At 52.1% G+C, this 13,697-nt stretch overlaps 1 protein-coding gene across 1 annotated transcript in view; it reads right to left on the reverse strand.

Annotated features, from left to right (window-relative positions):
- Window positions 1–2,688: 2,688 nt before the first annotated feature.
- SYCP2 (synaptonemal complex protein 2) overlaps window positions 2,689–13,697 on the reverse strand; it is a 3,993,018-nt gene continuing 3,982,009 nt past the window's right edge. The window contains exon 45 of the mRNA XM_086932653.1: window positions 2,689–2,837. Within this exon, the coding sequence (XP_086788779.1) occupies window positions 2,766–2,837 (72 nt within the window). The 3' untranslated portion in view covers window positions 2,689–2,765. The remainder of the gene's footprint in view (window positions 2,838–13,697) is intronic.

A 13,697-nucleotide genomic window follows, 5' to 3' on the forward strand; every position in this document is an offset into this window, starting at 1 on the left:
GGCCTTCCCATCCCAGGAGGGACGCATCCGTCATCACTGTGTGCTGCGGTTGGGGAAGGGAGAGGGATCTTCCATTGACCCAATCGCGATTCGTGAGCCACCACTGCAAGTGTCGTGCAGTACCCCCCGAGATCTGGACGTGATCGGACAGTTTGCCCTGAAGCTGCGCCCACTGGATTTTCAGGTCTCACTGCAGAGCCCGCATATGCCATCTGGCATGTTGCACTAGCAGGATGCAGGAGGCCATCAGGCCCAGGAGCCGGAGGGTCATCCTGACTGAAACCCGAGTAAAGGCTGAAAGAGCGGAATCATAGCCTGAATATCCCGGACTCGGTTCTCGGGAGGATAAACCCGAAACTTCGTCGAATCCAGAACTGCTCGGATAAAAGGGAGTGGCTGAGAGGGACTCCCGTACAACTTCGGCACGTTGATGGAGAACCCCAGCAAATGCAGGAGGTCGGCCGTAGTCGGAAGGTGGGTGACAACTGCCTGGGGTGAGCCCGCCTTCAACAACCAGACGTTGAGGTAGGGGAAGACTGACACCCCTGACCTGCGCAGGTGAGCTGCGACCACCGCCATTGCTTTTGGGAACACCCGAGGGGCACTGGTAAGGCCAAAGTGAAGCACAGCAAACTGAAAATGCTCCTGGTGTACCGTGAACCGCAGGTAACGCCGGTGGGCCGGCAGGACGGGAATGTGAAAATATGCGTCCTGCAAGTCCAACGCTACCATCCAGTCTCCAGGGTCGAGAGCAGTCAAGACCTGAGCCAGAGTCAACATCTTAAACGTCTCCTTCCGGAGGAAGCGATTGACGTCCCTGAGGTCAAGATGGGGCGCAAGCCCCCTTTGTCCTTCTTGGGGACCAGAAAGTAGTGGGAATAACAACCACGTCCTACTTCCGGCCCAGGAACGCGCTGAAGAGCACGCTTGCGGTTGAAGCACCTCCGTCAGGAAGTTAGCACTGACCGCCACTGTAGGGAGCTCAAGGTTGAGAGCCTCGGCCGCCCTACGCAACACCACTGCGTATGATGCTCCCTCCTCTGTAGCTACGGTAGGAGGAGACAAAATGCCAAGGTCAGAGGATGGCATCCCCCAGTTCTTCTCTCTAGTCCTGTTCACTGTCTAACTGGTCAGTCAGATGGTCACCCGACCCCTCCCAGTCCTCCTCCTCTGGGGTTCAATCTGGCCTAAAAGGGACCTCAGGAGTGAACAGGGGCACAAAAACCCCTCTTGACGCCAGATCAGTCTCCGGGTCAAAATCAGGATGGAGGCCAGGATCGATGCCGGCCGGGGGAGCGACCAGTGTTAAATGCGGTAGCGGGGCCGGAGGAAGCGGCACTGGTGGAGGTGTAATAAGGTCAACCGGCGCCGGCGGAGAAGGCCTAGGCCCTCAACTGAGTCCGGAGGGCCCGAAGGCGTGCCAGCGGGTTTGGGCTGCCCAAAGATGGCGTGCGTCGCCTCGTAAAACTTACAAAGCTGGGCATGAATTGCTCCGGGTCCCGGGAAGGGAGGGAAACTCGGAGTCGACTCTTAAGGGGTACCGCCCGCATCCCTCGTCGCGTCAGCTGACCGACGGGGAGAAGTCAAAGAGCGATGATGCTTCTTCGACTTCTTCTTGTGCTTCCACTTACCTGACCCCCGAGTACGAAGACTTAGAAGACTTAGAAGGGTGACGGCTCGGCGACCGGTCCCTCGACCTACCTCACGACAGGGACCTCGAATAGCTTGGATCCAACTGCCGACATTCAAGAAGCTTTCGGGACTGCTCTCACAAAGCCATTGGAGCCATGGACCGGCAGTCGGAGCACGACTTGGGGTCGTGATCGCGCTCCAGGCAAAAGAGGCACACGCGGTGCGGATCCTTAACCGACATCAGTCGGGAAGAGGATCCGCAAGCCTTGAAGCCGGGGATCCCTACGTGCACCAGGAGTCGTAAACTCAAAAAAGATGTCACCAAAAGTTGCCCAAAAAGTGACTGGAGGTACTGCTCTCTCCGGATCTGCACTGGCTGGCGCAGAAAAAAAAGAACTGACATCAGCGCGCGAGGGCGGCATCTAAGTAGCTACCACTACGTCATCCCGGCAACACGACGCTAACGACAAACGCGGAGCTGACTGATGCCACCTTCCGACGCGCAGAGATACTGCTGACTTTCCGGATCCAGTCTGACGCCAGGGGGTAATTGTAAGGTAAGAAATCTATAACTAACTGTTTCTTTCAGATTATACGACTCGTAAATGACCTGTGTGAATACCAAAAGTCATAAAGTTAGACTTTTGTCTCAGATTGCCTTTGTGAATCGGGCCCAATATATCCATCCTCACTATCTTTCTGGTGAGAAACTATTTTATTTGTAATTAGGTCTATAAATCACCAGTTTCCTGTTTTCCCAGCCATTGTATATGTTGCTGTCTTAACGCTTTTGCATTCTTTACTGTACCAGAGAATTGCAGGAGGAACATGTCTGGAGAATCTGTAGAGTCAGAAATGAGAATACTTGAATCATACTCATAGTAGAAATAATTTAATTCTAGCTTACACTTTTAAATAATATTAGCGAAAGTTGGTAACGTTGTTATATTACTATGAGCTAAGTGAGTCATGCTTACAGTACAATCACAGAGTACATACATTAAAAAAATATATATTTAAATGCACTGTTCACCTCCTTTAAAATATACGCATTTCATAAGAATTCGTATGCGTGAGCACAGATGTTTAACAGGACACATTCCACTGCCATTTTGAACATTTAATAATTTGTGTTAAAACTTCTTGCTTCTAGTCATGAAGAGTGACTGCAGTCCTCTGCGTACATTAAGAAGCTCCTCTTCTTGCTGTGTTAAGAAATGATACATTGAAGGCAGTGAAACAAGTGTAGGGCATGAATTTCAAACACATTTTAAATGCTGGCTTACACATCACAAGAGGAGTTCCCATTATTCTGTACTACTTCCTAATAGTACGTAAAATTATGTTCTGAAGATCAGAGACGACCAGTCAGAAGGCACATGCAGTCTAGAAATCAAACTCTTTCTTTAACCAGAAACTACTACTACTATTGCTACTACAATAAATACTTCTTATTAGGGACGTAGGAAACTGGACGCGTATGGAACAAGTTACTTACCTGTAAAAATGATTCTCCATCTATGGTATTTTTTGAAGAGTCACATGCTTAAATCATTCCTCGCTGTCGAGCTGGGATTCCCACAGTTATCGTTGAATAGTAGTAATTAGAACAAATAATTTGGGAACCACTTGAAAAATCATGAACTTTAGTAAATAAGCCATCTCGTTAGAAAATGCCCAAACTTCGGTATAAGAGACGAGAGTGCACTGACCTCCACTCCAATTAGATCTCCAAAGTTCAGATTTCTATAGGACTTTGGTGATGAGCCTCTGAACAAGGAAGAAGGATTCTTGCATGCGGATCCATGAAAGATACCAATGCTGGAGAACTCTAGTTACAGTTAAGTAACGTGTTTCTTTTGCAACATTTGATCTTTAATTTCACTGCCTCTTCTAGTGGACATGAGCGCCAACAACACAGTGGTCTTCCATGGAACAAACTTGATACCTACTTTACGTAGGGGTTCCAAGGGTTCTCTCATTCTGTTTGATTTCCTTGAAGAAAACAGAGGTCTGACCTGCCAGAAGGCCTTAAATCGTCCTCTAATTCTAGAAGAAAAAGTTATTTACTGTCAGTAATGCTGTTTCTGATAAATGGATACTCTACCTAACCGTAGATTCCTCAGCTTTAGAATAACCCCAGATTCCAGACTGGATCCAAAGCATTTCAACAGCAATACTCCCGTGCACTGGTAGGATTTTAATTTTATTTATTTATTAGAGGTGTTATATAGCATGACCATGACTAGTTAGGGTATCAGAGTGCTTTACAGGGATAAACACATTGCGTACAGTAAAGGCATAGGCAAAATACAATGGGGGGTTAGGAAATTGATTACAGTAGGATAAAAGTCAGAGCAATAAACAGCACAGTACCAAAATCAGCGGACGACATGTCAGCAATAAAACAAGGGGAACAATTGATACATGGCGCGGTCCAAGCACTACAGAAGATTATGCACAAAAGCATAGGCCATGAGAAGGGGAATGCACAATAAAGGAGAGTAAATGGAGGAATTTGCTCATTAGGAAGGTTTTTGCTTCCTTTTTGAAGCGCGACATCGTAAGAATTCTTCTGATGGAGGGAGGTAGCAAATTCCAGATTCTTGTTGCGGCCCCAGAGAATGCTCGTTTATATGTTTTTGCATTATGGGAGCGGGTGGCTGGAGCACACGGTCTAGAGTTTCTGGTTCTCCCAGATAACACAATTGTCTGGGTGAGATACTTTGGGGTGTTCATGTATAAGGCTTTGTGAGTGATGCAGGCCAGCTTGAGCTGGATTCTGCCTTCAAGAGGAAGCCAGTAGTTCAAGGCCTTCAGATGTGGTGGAATGTGGTCAAATTTTTTTGAGCCAGATAAGAGTCTAGCTGCTGCATTGAGGCAATCTTTTAGCGGGGCTGTTGAAGTCTTTGGTAGGCCAGATAGGGTGGAGCAACTGTATTCAATTCTGAAGCTAACTAATGACTAAACCGGGTTTTTTATAGGTCAGCAGTATCAAAGAAGGGTTTTAGTTTTCTCAAGTAGCTCAGATGGACCTGGTGGTTTTTGCCATCGAGTTGATATGTTCACGCATATTTAGGTTGCTGTCCAAGGTAATCCCAAGCGATTTGGCAGAATCCACTATGGTTGGCGTGCAGTTGAGTGCTGTGATCTAGTTAATCCATTCAGGGATGTGATTGGACTTTTTTTGGGGGGTGATAAGAAGGACCTCTGTTTTTTGGGCATTCAATTTGAGCTGGTTGTTGGAATGCCATCGAACAATCAGAATCAAGGCATCATTCAGATAGGTAGTCTGCTCAAGAGAAGAGATTTTGAGGTATATCTGAGTGCCATCAGCGTCCACGTGGAAGGAGATGTTGGGTGTGCGAAAATTTCAGCTAGTGGTTCAAGGTAAAGATTAAAGAGGGTAGGGGACAGAGTAGAGCCTTGATGGACACCGATAGAGATCGGGAAGAAGCAGATAGGTTGTTGTTGACTAAGAATCTCTGGGTGTGGTTTTGGAGGAAGGAACCAAACCATTTGATGACATTACCTCCTACGCCCATCCTGTGTTCGAGGCATTCAAGAAGTTTCTCATTGTTGACTGTGTCGAAAGCTGAGGAGAGATCCAGAAGGATCAAGAGACAGGTATTGCCTTGGTCAAGGACTAGGAGAACATCGTCTACGATGTGAATAGTGGTTTCAGTGTTATGCCCAGGCCTAAGCCCAGATTGGAAATCGTCAAGTAAATTGAAATCAACGATGTGTTGGCTTAGTTGTAGCTGCGCACATTTCTCCAGCACTTTCGCAAGAAGAGGAATATTCGAAATAGGTCTGAAGCTGTCTGGAATATCCTGGTTCAGAGTGGGTTTTTAATAGGATGGGGATGGCTTGCCCAGTTTTCAGGGAGTCAGGTATGGACCATTGAAGAAGGGAAGAGTTGATAATTGTAGTCCAGAGGGGAACAATGAGTGGGGATGTCACTGCCAAGCAGTTGTAGGGAGAGGGTCATTGAAGTGGGTGTTCGGTTTTAAGGAGGCTAGAATTTTAGAGATGGACTGGTGATCATAAAGTTTGAAGTTGGACCAGTGAGCCTTGTTTTTGGGTATTGTTTGGAGGGGACGAGAGGGGAGAAGGGCTCCAGTAGGAGGAGAAGGGCAGTTTGAGATGGCATTGAGTTTGTTACTCAGCGAGTTGATTTTTTTGTGTAGAAACAGGAGAACTCATCGCAGGTTATTAGGGCTTTAGTTGTTTCTTTTGATGACTTAGCTAGTTTGTTTGATTGAAGTTTGACTATTTCGAAGGGTTTGCGAGGTCAGTTCTTGGCATTTTCCAGTTCTGATTTGAAGAATTAATTTTTGGACAAGAGGATATTCTTGTTGTAGTTATTTCTGGCCTGGTGGAGAAAATTAAGATGGGAAGCTGAGGGGTGCAGCTTCCAGTTTCTTTCTATAAGTCGGAGAGATCTCCTTTTGCTATTGAGGGGTCCACTGAACCAGGGGTTTTTGTATTTGATTTGGGACCTTTTGATGTGCCATGTGGCTGTGCATTGACTTAGTTCCACAACAGAAGAAAAGATGGAGCTGCATATAAGCACCACCCTTGCAAGCTACTGAGTCTTTTTTTGGACCATGTCCATGCTTTTGTACATGGAGCCCAACAACAATTACAGGGGCCAGTGTTCATATTCCTTAATAGGGACTTTTTTAGATGGAAGACCATGCCACAGAAGGGGAAGGAGGGAGGGCAGTGAGGAATTTGGGGTTTGATACAGTATCGACAAGAAAGACTTTTACAGAAGGGCCATACCTTGTTCCTCTGATGGATACTTCCAACTGCAGATTCCTAACCTCTAGAATACATACCAAAGCCGTACCTCCCAAGATGGTAGGCCCATGGAATGGCTCAGCCCAAAAAGTCCAGCAAGAGAAAGCGGGCAAAATGCCCTTCCCATTGAACCTAACTGTCAAAGCAATAGTGGTTTGTAAATGTGTAAACGGATGCATATGAAGAAGCCTGGCAAATGCCCAAGACTGGCACACTGAAAGCCAGCTTCCTTTGCTTTTAGTTAATGCAAGAGTAAGCCTTCTCGAGGTTGTTCCTGGCGAATCGATAACAGGTCTTGATGCAGAAGAAAATTCACACGGAAATGCTTCTTTTCTGTACTGCTTTCCTCTTTTTTGCCCCGGAGAAACCCCCAAAGAGTTGTTTGTCCTCCTAATGTTACATATATGCACATCAGCAACGAGCTATTATGAACTAGCTACATAATAATTAACCGTTTTTACTTTTTCTTTTATTGAACAAAAGTGTTCATTTAAAATCCTCTTTCAAAAAACGTTTTTACTTGTTGGACAAGTTATTTTTGGCAATGCTTCATCTGGGAGAGACAGTATCTAGCTGCAGATTCCTTACCTTTGAATTACCCTGGGTCAGACTGGATCCAGAAGATTTTTCTTCAAGCAATACACCTGTATGCTGGTAGGTGGCATTTTGGACACCATGTGATATCGTCAGCATCGTCCGCGCCAGAAGTGATGTCGGTGTCACCTATATAGGCACCACCTCAACGTCAGTTAATTTCATGACTTTCCACACCAGAAAAGGAAAGCCATGGAAAGTGCTGACATTGGAGTGTTTAAAAATTAGGGCCCTGAAGAACAAGTTACTTACCTTCGGTAACGATATATCTGTAAGAAACATTAGTTAGTGTTAGATTCCTTACCTTAGAATATCCCCAGGCGTCAGTCTGGATCCGGAAACTTTTGCGTAGCAGTACCCCTGCGCGTCGGTAGGCGTCGTCCGCAGGCGTCCCCTGCGGCTCCGCGTCCGTCGTTGGCGTCGTGCGCCGTGATGACGTCGCTGGAGTATATAGACGCCGCCTCCGCGCGCTGACGTCAGTTCTTTGCACACAGCATTTCCGCGCCAGAAGACGCAGAGCCATGAGAGAACCAACACTGGTGCCATGTAAAACTAGGGCCCTGAAAGGGATGACCTTAACCCTAGGTATCAGTTCGCAGAACGGGGAGGATGGGTGGGTTCGGTAAGGAATCTAACACTAACTAATGTTTCTTACAGATATATCGTTACCGAAGGTAAGTAACTTGTTCATCTGAAAGAAACACGTTAGTGTTAGATTCCTTACCTTAGAATACATACCCCAGCAATACCAACCCCGGTGGTGGGTCTGCGAACCAATACAAAACTACACCAGAAAGTCCTGGAGGACAGAACGGCCAAAGAAGCCATCCCTCCGGACTTGACTGTCCAGGCAGTAGTGCCTCGCAAAAGTGTGCAGCGAGGCCCACGTAGCCGCTTGGCAAATGTCCTGCAAGGGGACTCCCCGGCCCAGGGCAGTAGTAGCCGCCGTGGCCCGAGTGGAATGGGCCCGCAGCCCAACAGGAGGCTCCTTCCGAGCCAAAGAGTAGCACGCTTTGATGCAGAGGACGACCCATCGAGAGATGGTTCGTTTACAAACCGCCCGTCCCTTCTTCGCACCCACGTAGCCAACAAACAGTTGTTCATCCACCCGGAACTGGCGTGTGCGATCCATGTAGAATGAAAGCGCACGTTTTGGGTCCAGACGGTGGAGCCGCTCTTCATCCTTTGAAGGATGCGGAGGCGGGAAGAAGGAAGGGAGGGTGATGGACTGCCCGATGTGAAAGGCCGAAACAACCTTGGGCAGGAAAGAAGGTCTAGTCCTCAGAACCACCTTATCAGGATGAATAGACAGGAAAGGAGGTTGGACAGAAAGAGCCTGGAGCTCACTCACTCTCCTGGCAGAGGTGATGGCAACCAGGAAAGCCGTCTTTAAAGTCAGGAGACGGAGAGGACAAGAATGAAGGGGCTCAAAGGGAGCACACATCAGGAAAGTTAGAACCAGGTTCAAATCCCACTGAGGCATCACAAACGGAACAGGTGGAAACATGTGAGTGATGCCTTTCAAGAATCGAGTTACAATCGGGGATTTGAACAAAGAAGGCTGATCAGGAAGCCTCAAAAAGGCTGAAAGGGCAGAAAGGTAGCCCTTGATAGTGCCCAGAGCAGAGCCCTGCTGGGCAAGAGAAAGAAGAAACAGAAGAACCTCCGAAAGAGGGGCAGAAAGAGGATCCACAGCCTTTGCTGTGCACCATGCCACAAATCTGTTCCACCGACAGGCGTATACCGACTTAGTGGAGGGACGCCTGGCTGCCAGAATAACATCACAGACTTCAGGAGGCAAGTCAAATGGCCTCAACTGCCGCCGCTCAATCTCCAAGCATGGAGGTGGAGACTGGACAGGTTCGGGTGGAGGACCGTCCCCTGCTGCTGCGACAGAAGGTCCTCCTGAAGGGGCAGGCGGATCGGGGGACCGACTGACATGCTGAGTAGCTCGGGATACCAGTACCTTCGAGCCCAGTCCGGAGCCACAAGGATAACTTGGGCCCGGTCGCGCCTGATCTTCTTCAGCACTCTGGGCAGAAGTGGTATAGGCGGAAAGGCGTATAACAGACCGCAACTCCACTCGCGCCGAAAGGCGTCGCCGTGCGAGTGCCGTCTTGGAAACTCCAACGCGCAGAACTGATGACATTGCGCGTTCTCTTCTGTGGCGAATAGATCTAACCAAGGCTCTCCCCATTGCAGAAAGATGCCTCGCGCCACGTCCGAGTTCAGACGCCATTCGTGATCCATCGAGCACCGACGGCTGAGTTCGTCCGCCCTGGCGTTCAGAGAACCTGCCAGGTGTTGAACCGTCAGAGTCACGCCCTGACGTTCCAGCCATTGCCAGAGGCGCAGAGCCTCCTGGCAAAGGGTCCACGACCCCACTCCGCCCTGTTTGTTGCAGTACCACATGGCGGTGGTGTTGTCGGTGAACACCTGCACTACACTCCCGTTGACAAAGGGGAGGAATGCCTTCAGTGCCAAACGAATCGCCCGCAGCTCCAACAGGTTGATATGGAGCCGGGACTCCGCCGGAGACCAGATGCCTCTGATCTCTGCCTCTCCCAAGTGGCCACCCCAGCCCTGGAGGGACGCGTCCGTCACGACAACGTGCTCCGGCTGGGGAAGGGAGAGGGACTTGCCCCTGACCCAATCGCGGTCCGTAAGCCACCACTGCAGTTGTCTCGCAGTGCCCTCCGAGATCAAGACATGGTCGGACAGGTTGCCCTGATGCTGGGCCCACTGAAACTTCAGGTCCCACTGCAGAGCCCGCATCCGCCACCGGGCGTGATGCACCAGAAGGATGCAGGAAGCCATCAGTCCCAGCAGCCGCAGCGTCAACCTGACCGAAACTCGGGATAGCGGCTGAAAGATGGGAATCAAAGCCTGAATATCCCGAACCCGCCGTTCCGGAGGATAAACCCGAAACTGCGCCGAGTCCAGAACCGCTCCGATGAAAAGGAGCTTTTGAGAGGGACACAGGTGTGATTTCGGCACATTGATGGAGAACCCCAGGTCGTGCAAGAGGTCTGCCGTCATCTGAAGGTGGTGGACGACTGTCTGGGGCGAGCCCGCCTTCAACAACCAGTCGTCTAGGTAGGGGAAGACTGAAACCCCTAACCTGCGCAGATGGGCTGCGACCACCGCCATCACCTTTGTGAACACCCGTGGGGCGCTGGTAAGGCCGAAGGGGAGCACGATAAACTGAAAGTGCTCCAGGCCTACCGTGAACCGCAGGTAACGCCGGTGGGCCGGCAGGACGGGGATGTGAAAATAGGCGTCCTGCAAGTCCAACGCTACCATCCAGTCTTGCGGGTCCAGAGCAGCCAAGACCTGAGCTAACGTCAACATCTTGAACTTCTCCTTCCGGAGGAAGCCGTTGACGTTCCTTAGATCCAAGATAGGACGTAGGCCCCCCTTGTCCTTCTTGGGCACCAGAAAGTAGTGGGAATAACAACCACGCCCTACTTCTGGCCCAGGAACGCGCTCGATGGCCCCCTTGGCCAAGAGGGCCGTAACTTCCTCCTGCAGAAGTGTCAAGTGGTCCCCCGACACACGGTGGTTCTGCGGTGGCATGGCTGGAGGAGAGGTCTCGAAGGGGAGGGAGTAGCCCCTTCGGACAATTTGCAGCACCCACCTGTCCGAAGTGATTGTGCGCCAGTGAGCGTGGTGATGGCGAACCCTGCCACCCACTGGCGTCACATGGGGCCAAAAGCACGGACTAGGAGGATTTTGGGGTAGATGCTGCGGGGGAGGGTGTGGTCTGACCCCGCCGTTGTCCCCGACCGCCACCACGGCGGTTTCCACGGCCGCCACCGCGTTGAAAGGATTGTTGCGGCGCGTGGCTGGCAGCACGTGTGGGGGCGCCCCTTCCTTGGCCACGAAAGGGGAGAAACGAACCCGGTTGCTGACGCTGGGTCGAGAGACCCAAGGACTTGGCCGTGACCCTGGAGTCCTTGAAGCGTTCCAGCGCGTGGTCCGCCTTGTCACCGAACAGGTGACAGCCATCAAACGGCATGTCCATCAACGTACTCTGGACATCTGCCGAAAAATTGGCGGATCTCAGCCAGGCGTGGCGACGAATCGCCACCGTCGTTGACATAGCTCTGCCTAGCGAGTCGGTCGTATCAAGACCACACCGTATTGAATATTTCGCTGCATCTCGGCCCTCAGCCACAGCCTGACCGAGTTTTGCCCGCACCTCCATGGGGCATTCTGGCAGCAGTTCCGCGACCGTATCCCACACAGAGTGGGTGTAGCGGCCCAAGAGGCAGGCGGTGTTGCAAGACCGCAGGCCCAAACTAATGGACGAGAAGACCTTCTTGCCAAATTGGTCATACCTCTTGGATTCCCGGTCGGGTGGGGCCGACGGGAATGCGGACTGGGAGGTCGAGGCCTGGATCACCAGACTCTCAGGAGTGGGGTGGGTAGACAGGAACTTGGGGTCGTCCGGACAAGGACGGTGGCGCCTGGCCACGTTCCGATCGACAGGCGCACCTGAAGCGGGCCTGGACCACGTGCCCAACAGAACGTCCGACAAGGCTTCATTAAACGGCAGCAGTGGCTCCTGTGGGCATGACTGCGGTTTGAAGACCTCGGTGAGGATGTTAGGCCTCACGGCCGCGACGGGGAGCTCAAGGTGTAAGGCCTTGGCAGCCCTCATCAGCACCACAGAATATGCAGCTCCCTCCACCGATGCCACGGAAGGAGGAGAGATCAAACCAGGGTTAGGAGAGTCGTCCAGACCACTGGCATCCCCCAAGTCACCTGTCCAGTCCGGGTCATACTGGCACTCACGTGACAGAGGGTCCTCGGACCCCTCCCAACCTTCACCGAACTCTTCATCCTCTCCGTATTCGGAGTCAACAATGTAGACCGGCTCCTCGGGGTTCATGGGCCCCATAGGCGCCGGGACCGGCGTCGTGCGACGCCCGTCCGGCCCCGCGTCCGGCGTCGGTGAAGGTAAGGGGACGGCGCCGCCCGGAGCCGGCGCCGGAGCCCCAGTGCCGCCCGAAGCCGGCACCGAGGAACCGGCGTCGCGCGGAGGCGGAGCCGCGGGCAACCCTGATGGAATCGGCGCCGGGTTGGATGGGCGTCCATCCGGCGTCGACCCCGAAGGCCCTAGCGGCGCCGGGATCGGCGCCGCCGGCGGCGCCGGAATCGGAGCATCCGACGGCGTCGAGGTAGGGTCAGCAGAACCGCTAGGGCCCCCGGACGGGTTCACTGGGCCCGTAGGCGCCGTGGAACCCGCCGGAGGAGACAGGGCCCTCATGGCCATGAGGAACGCCTCTATCTCCTCAGGCGTCGCACCGTGCCCAGGGACCTGAGGGTATGGGGCAGGCCGCGCCGGCGACTCTCGCGGAGCCGCGGGGTTGGGGTCACCCGAACCCCCGGCCGCATCGCGCGAGCGTCGGGGGGAGTCGGGGGTACGATGACGACGCCCCGACTTCTTGTGTCTCTTACCTGACGAGGATGACGAGTGGTGTCGACTCCCGGAACGCTCGGCGCGGCCCCTCGACCGCTCCCTCGAACGCTCTCTCGACCTCCGGCCGGACCGGGACCGCTCCCGGTCCCGACGTGGGGCCGACACCCGGAGCTCCAGTAGCTTGCGGGACCGCTCCCGTCTAGCTTTGCTGGTGAGGGCCCGGCAGTCGACGCAGGAGTCCACGTCGTGGTCGGGGCCCAGACACCGGAGACAGAGGCGGTGATGGTCTGTGACCGACATCGTGCGCTCACAGTCATCACAGTGCTTGAACCCAGGCATCCTAACAGGCACAAAGTGATAATAATTCGAAAAAACTTGGTCAAAGACCGGAGTACTGCTCTTCAGATCTGCGTCCACTGGCGCGGAAAAAAGAAGAACTGACGTCAGCGCGCGGAGGCGGCGTCTATATACTCCAGCGACGTCATCACGGCGCACGACGCCAACGACGGACGCGGAGCCGCAGGGGACGCCTGCGGACGACGCCTACCGACGCGCAGGGGTACTGCTACGCAAAAGTTTCCGGATCCAGACTGACGCCTGGGGATATTCTAAGGTAAGGAATCTAACACTAACGTGTTTCTTTCAGATAAGGAACAACCTTGACCCTAGAAACTAGTCTGCAGTGAGGCGTGGATAGATGGGTCGGTAAGGAATCTGCAGCTAGATACTGTCTCTACCAGATAAGGCATTAATGAAGATAAGTAACTTGGCCATCTGTTAGAGACATCTAGCAACAGATTCCTTACCTCTGAATAGACACCCAAGCAATACCATCCCCAGAGGAGGGAATGTGGACATGCTTCAGACTAGAACGTCCTGCAGGACCGAACAGGAAAAATGACCATACTGTAACGCTTGGTAAGCATGTCCAGGGATTCCCCTGTTGCTGCCTGACAGATCTCCAGGATTAGGACTCTACTTGCTAACACAGGGGTATCAGCCTTAGCTCTGGTGAAATGAGCTCTGAAGCGTTCAGGAGGCTGCTTCTTTGCAACAGCACAGCAAATCAAGATGCAGAACACCACCCAGCCGAAGATGATCCTCTTCTGCACAGCCCGACCCTTTTTCTATCCAAAGTTCCTCTGCACAATATATTAAAAATTTGTGGAGGAACGTCTGGCTGCCAAAATAACATTACAAACTTTGGGAAGAAAGTTGATGGCTGTCAACTGCCGCCGCT

The sequence above is a fragment of the Lissotriton vulgaris genome, chromosome 7, assembly GCF_964263255.1.
Source record: "Lissotriton vulgaris chromosome 7, aLisVul1.2, whole genome shotgun sequence".
In the NCBI taxonomy this organism is placed as follows: domain Eukaryota; kingdom Metazoa; phylum Chordata; class Amphibia; order Caudata; family Salamandridae; genus Lissotriton; species Lissotriton vulgaris.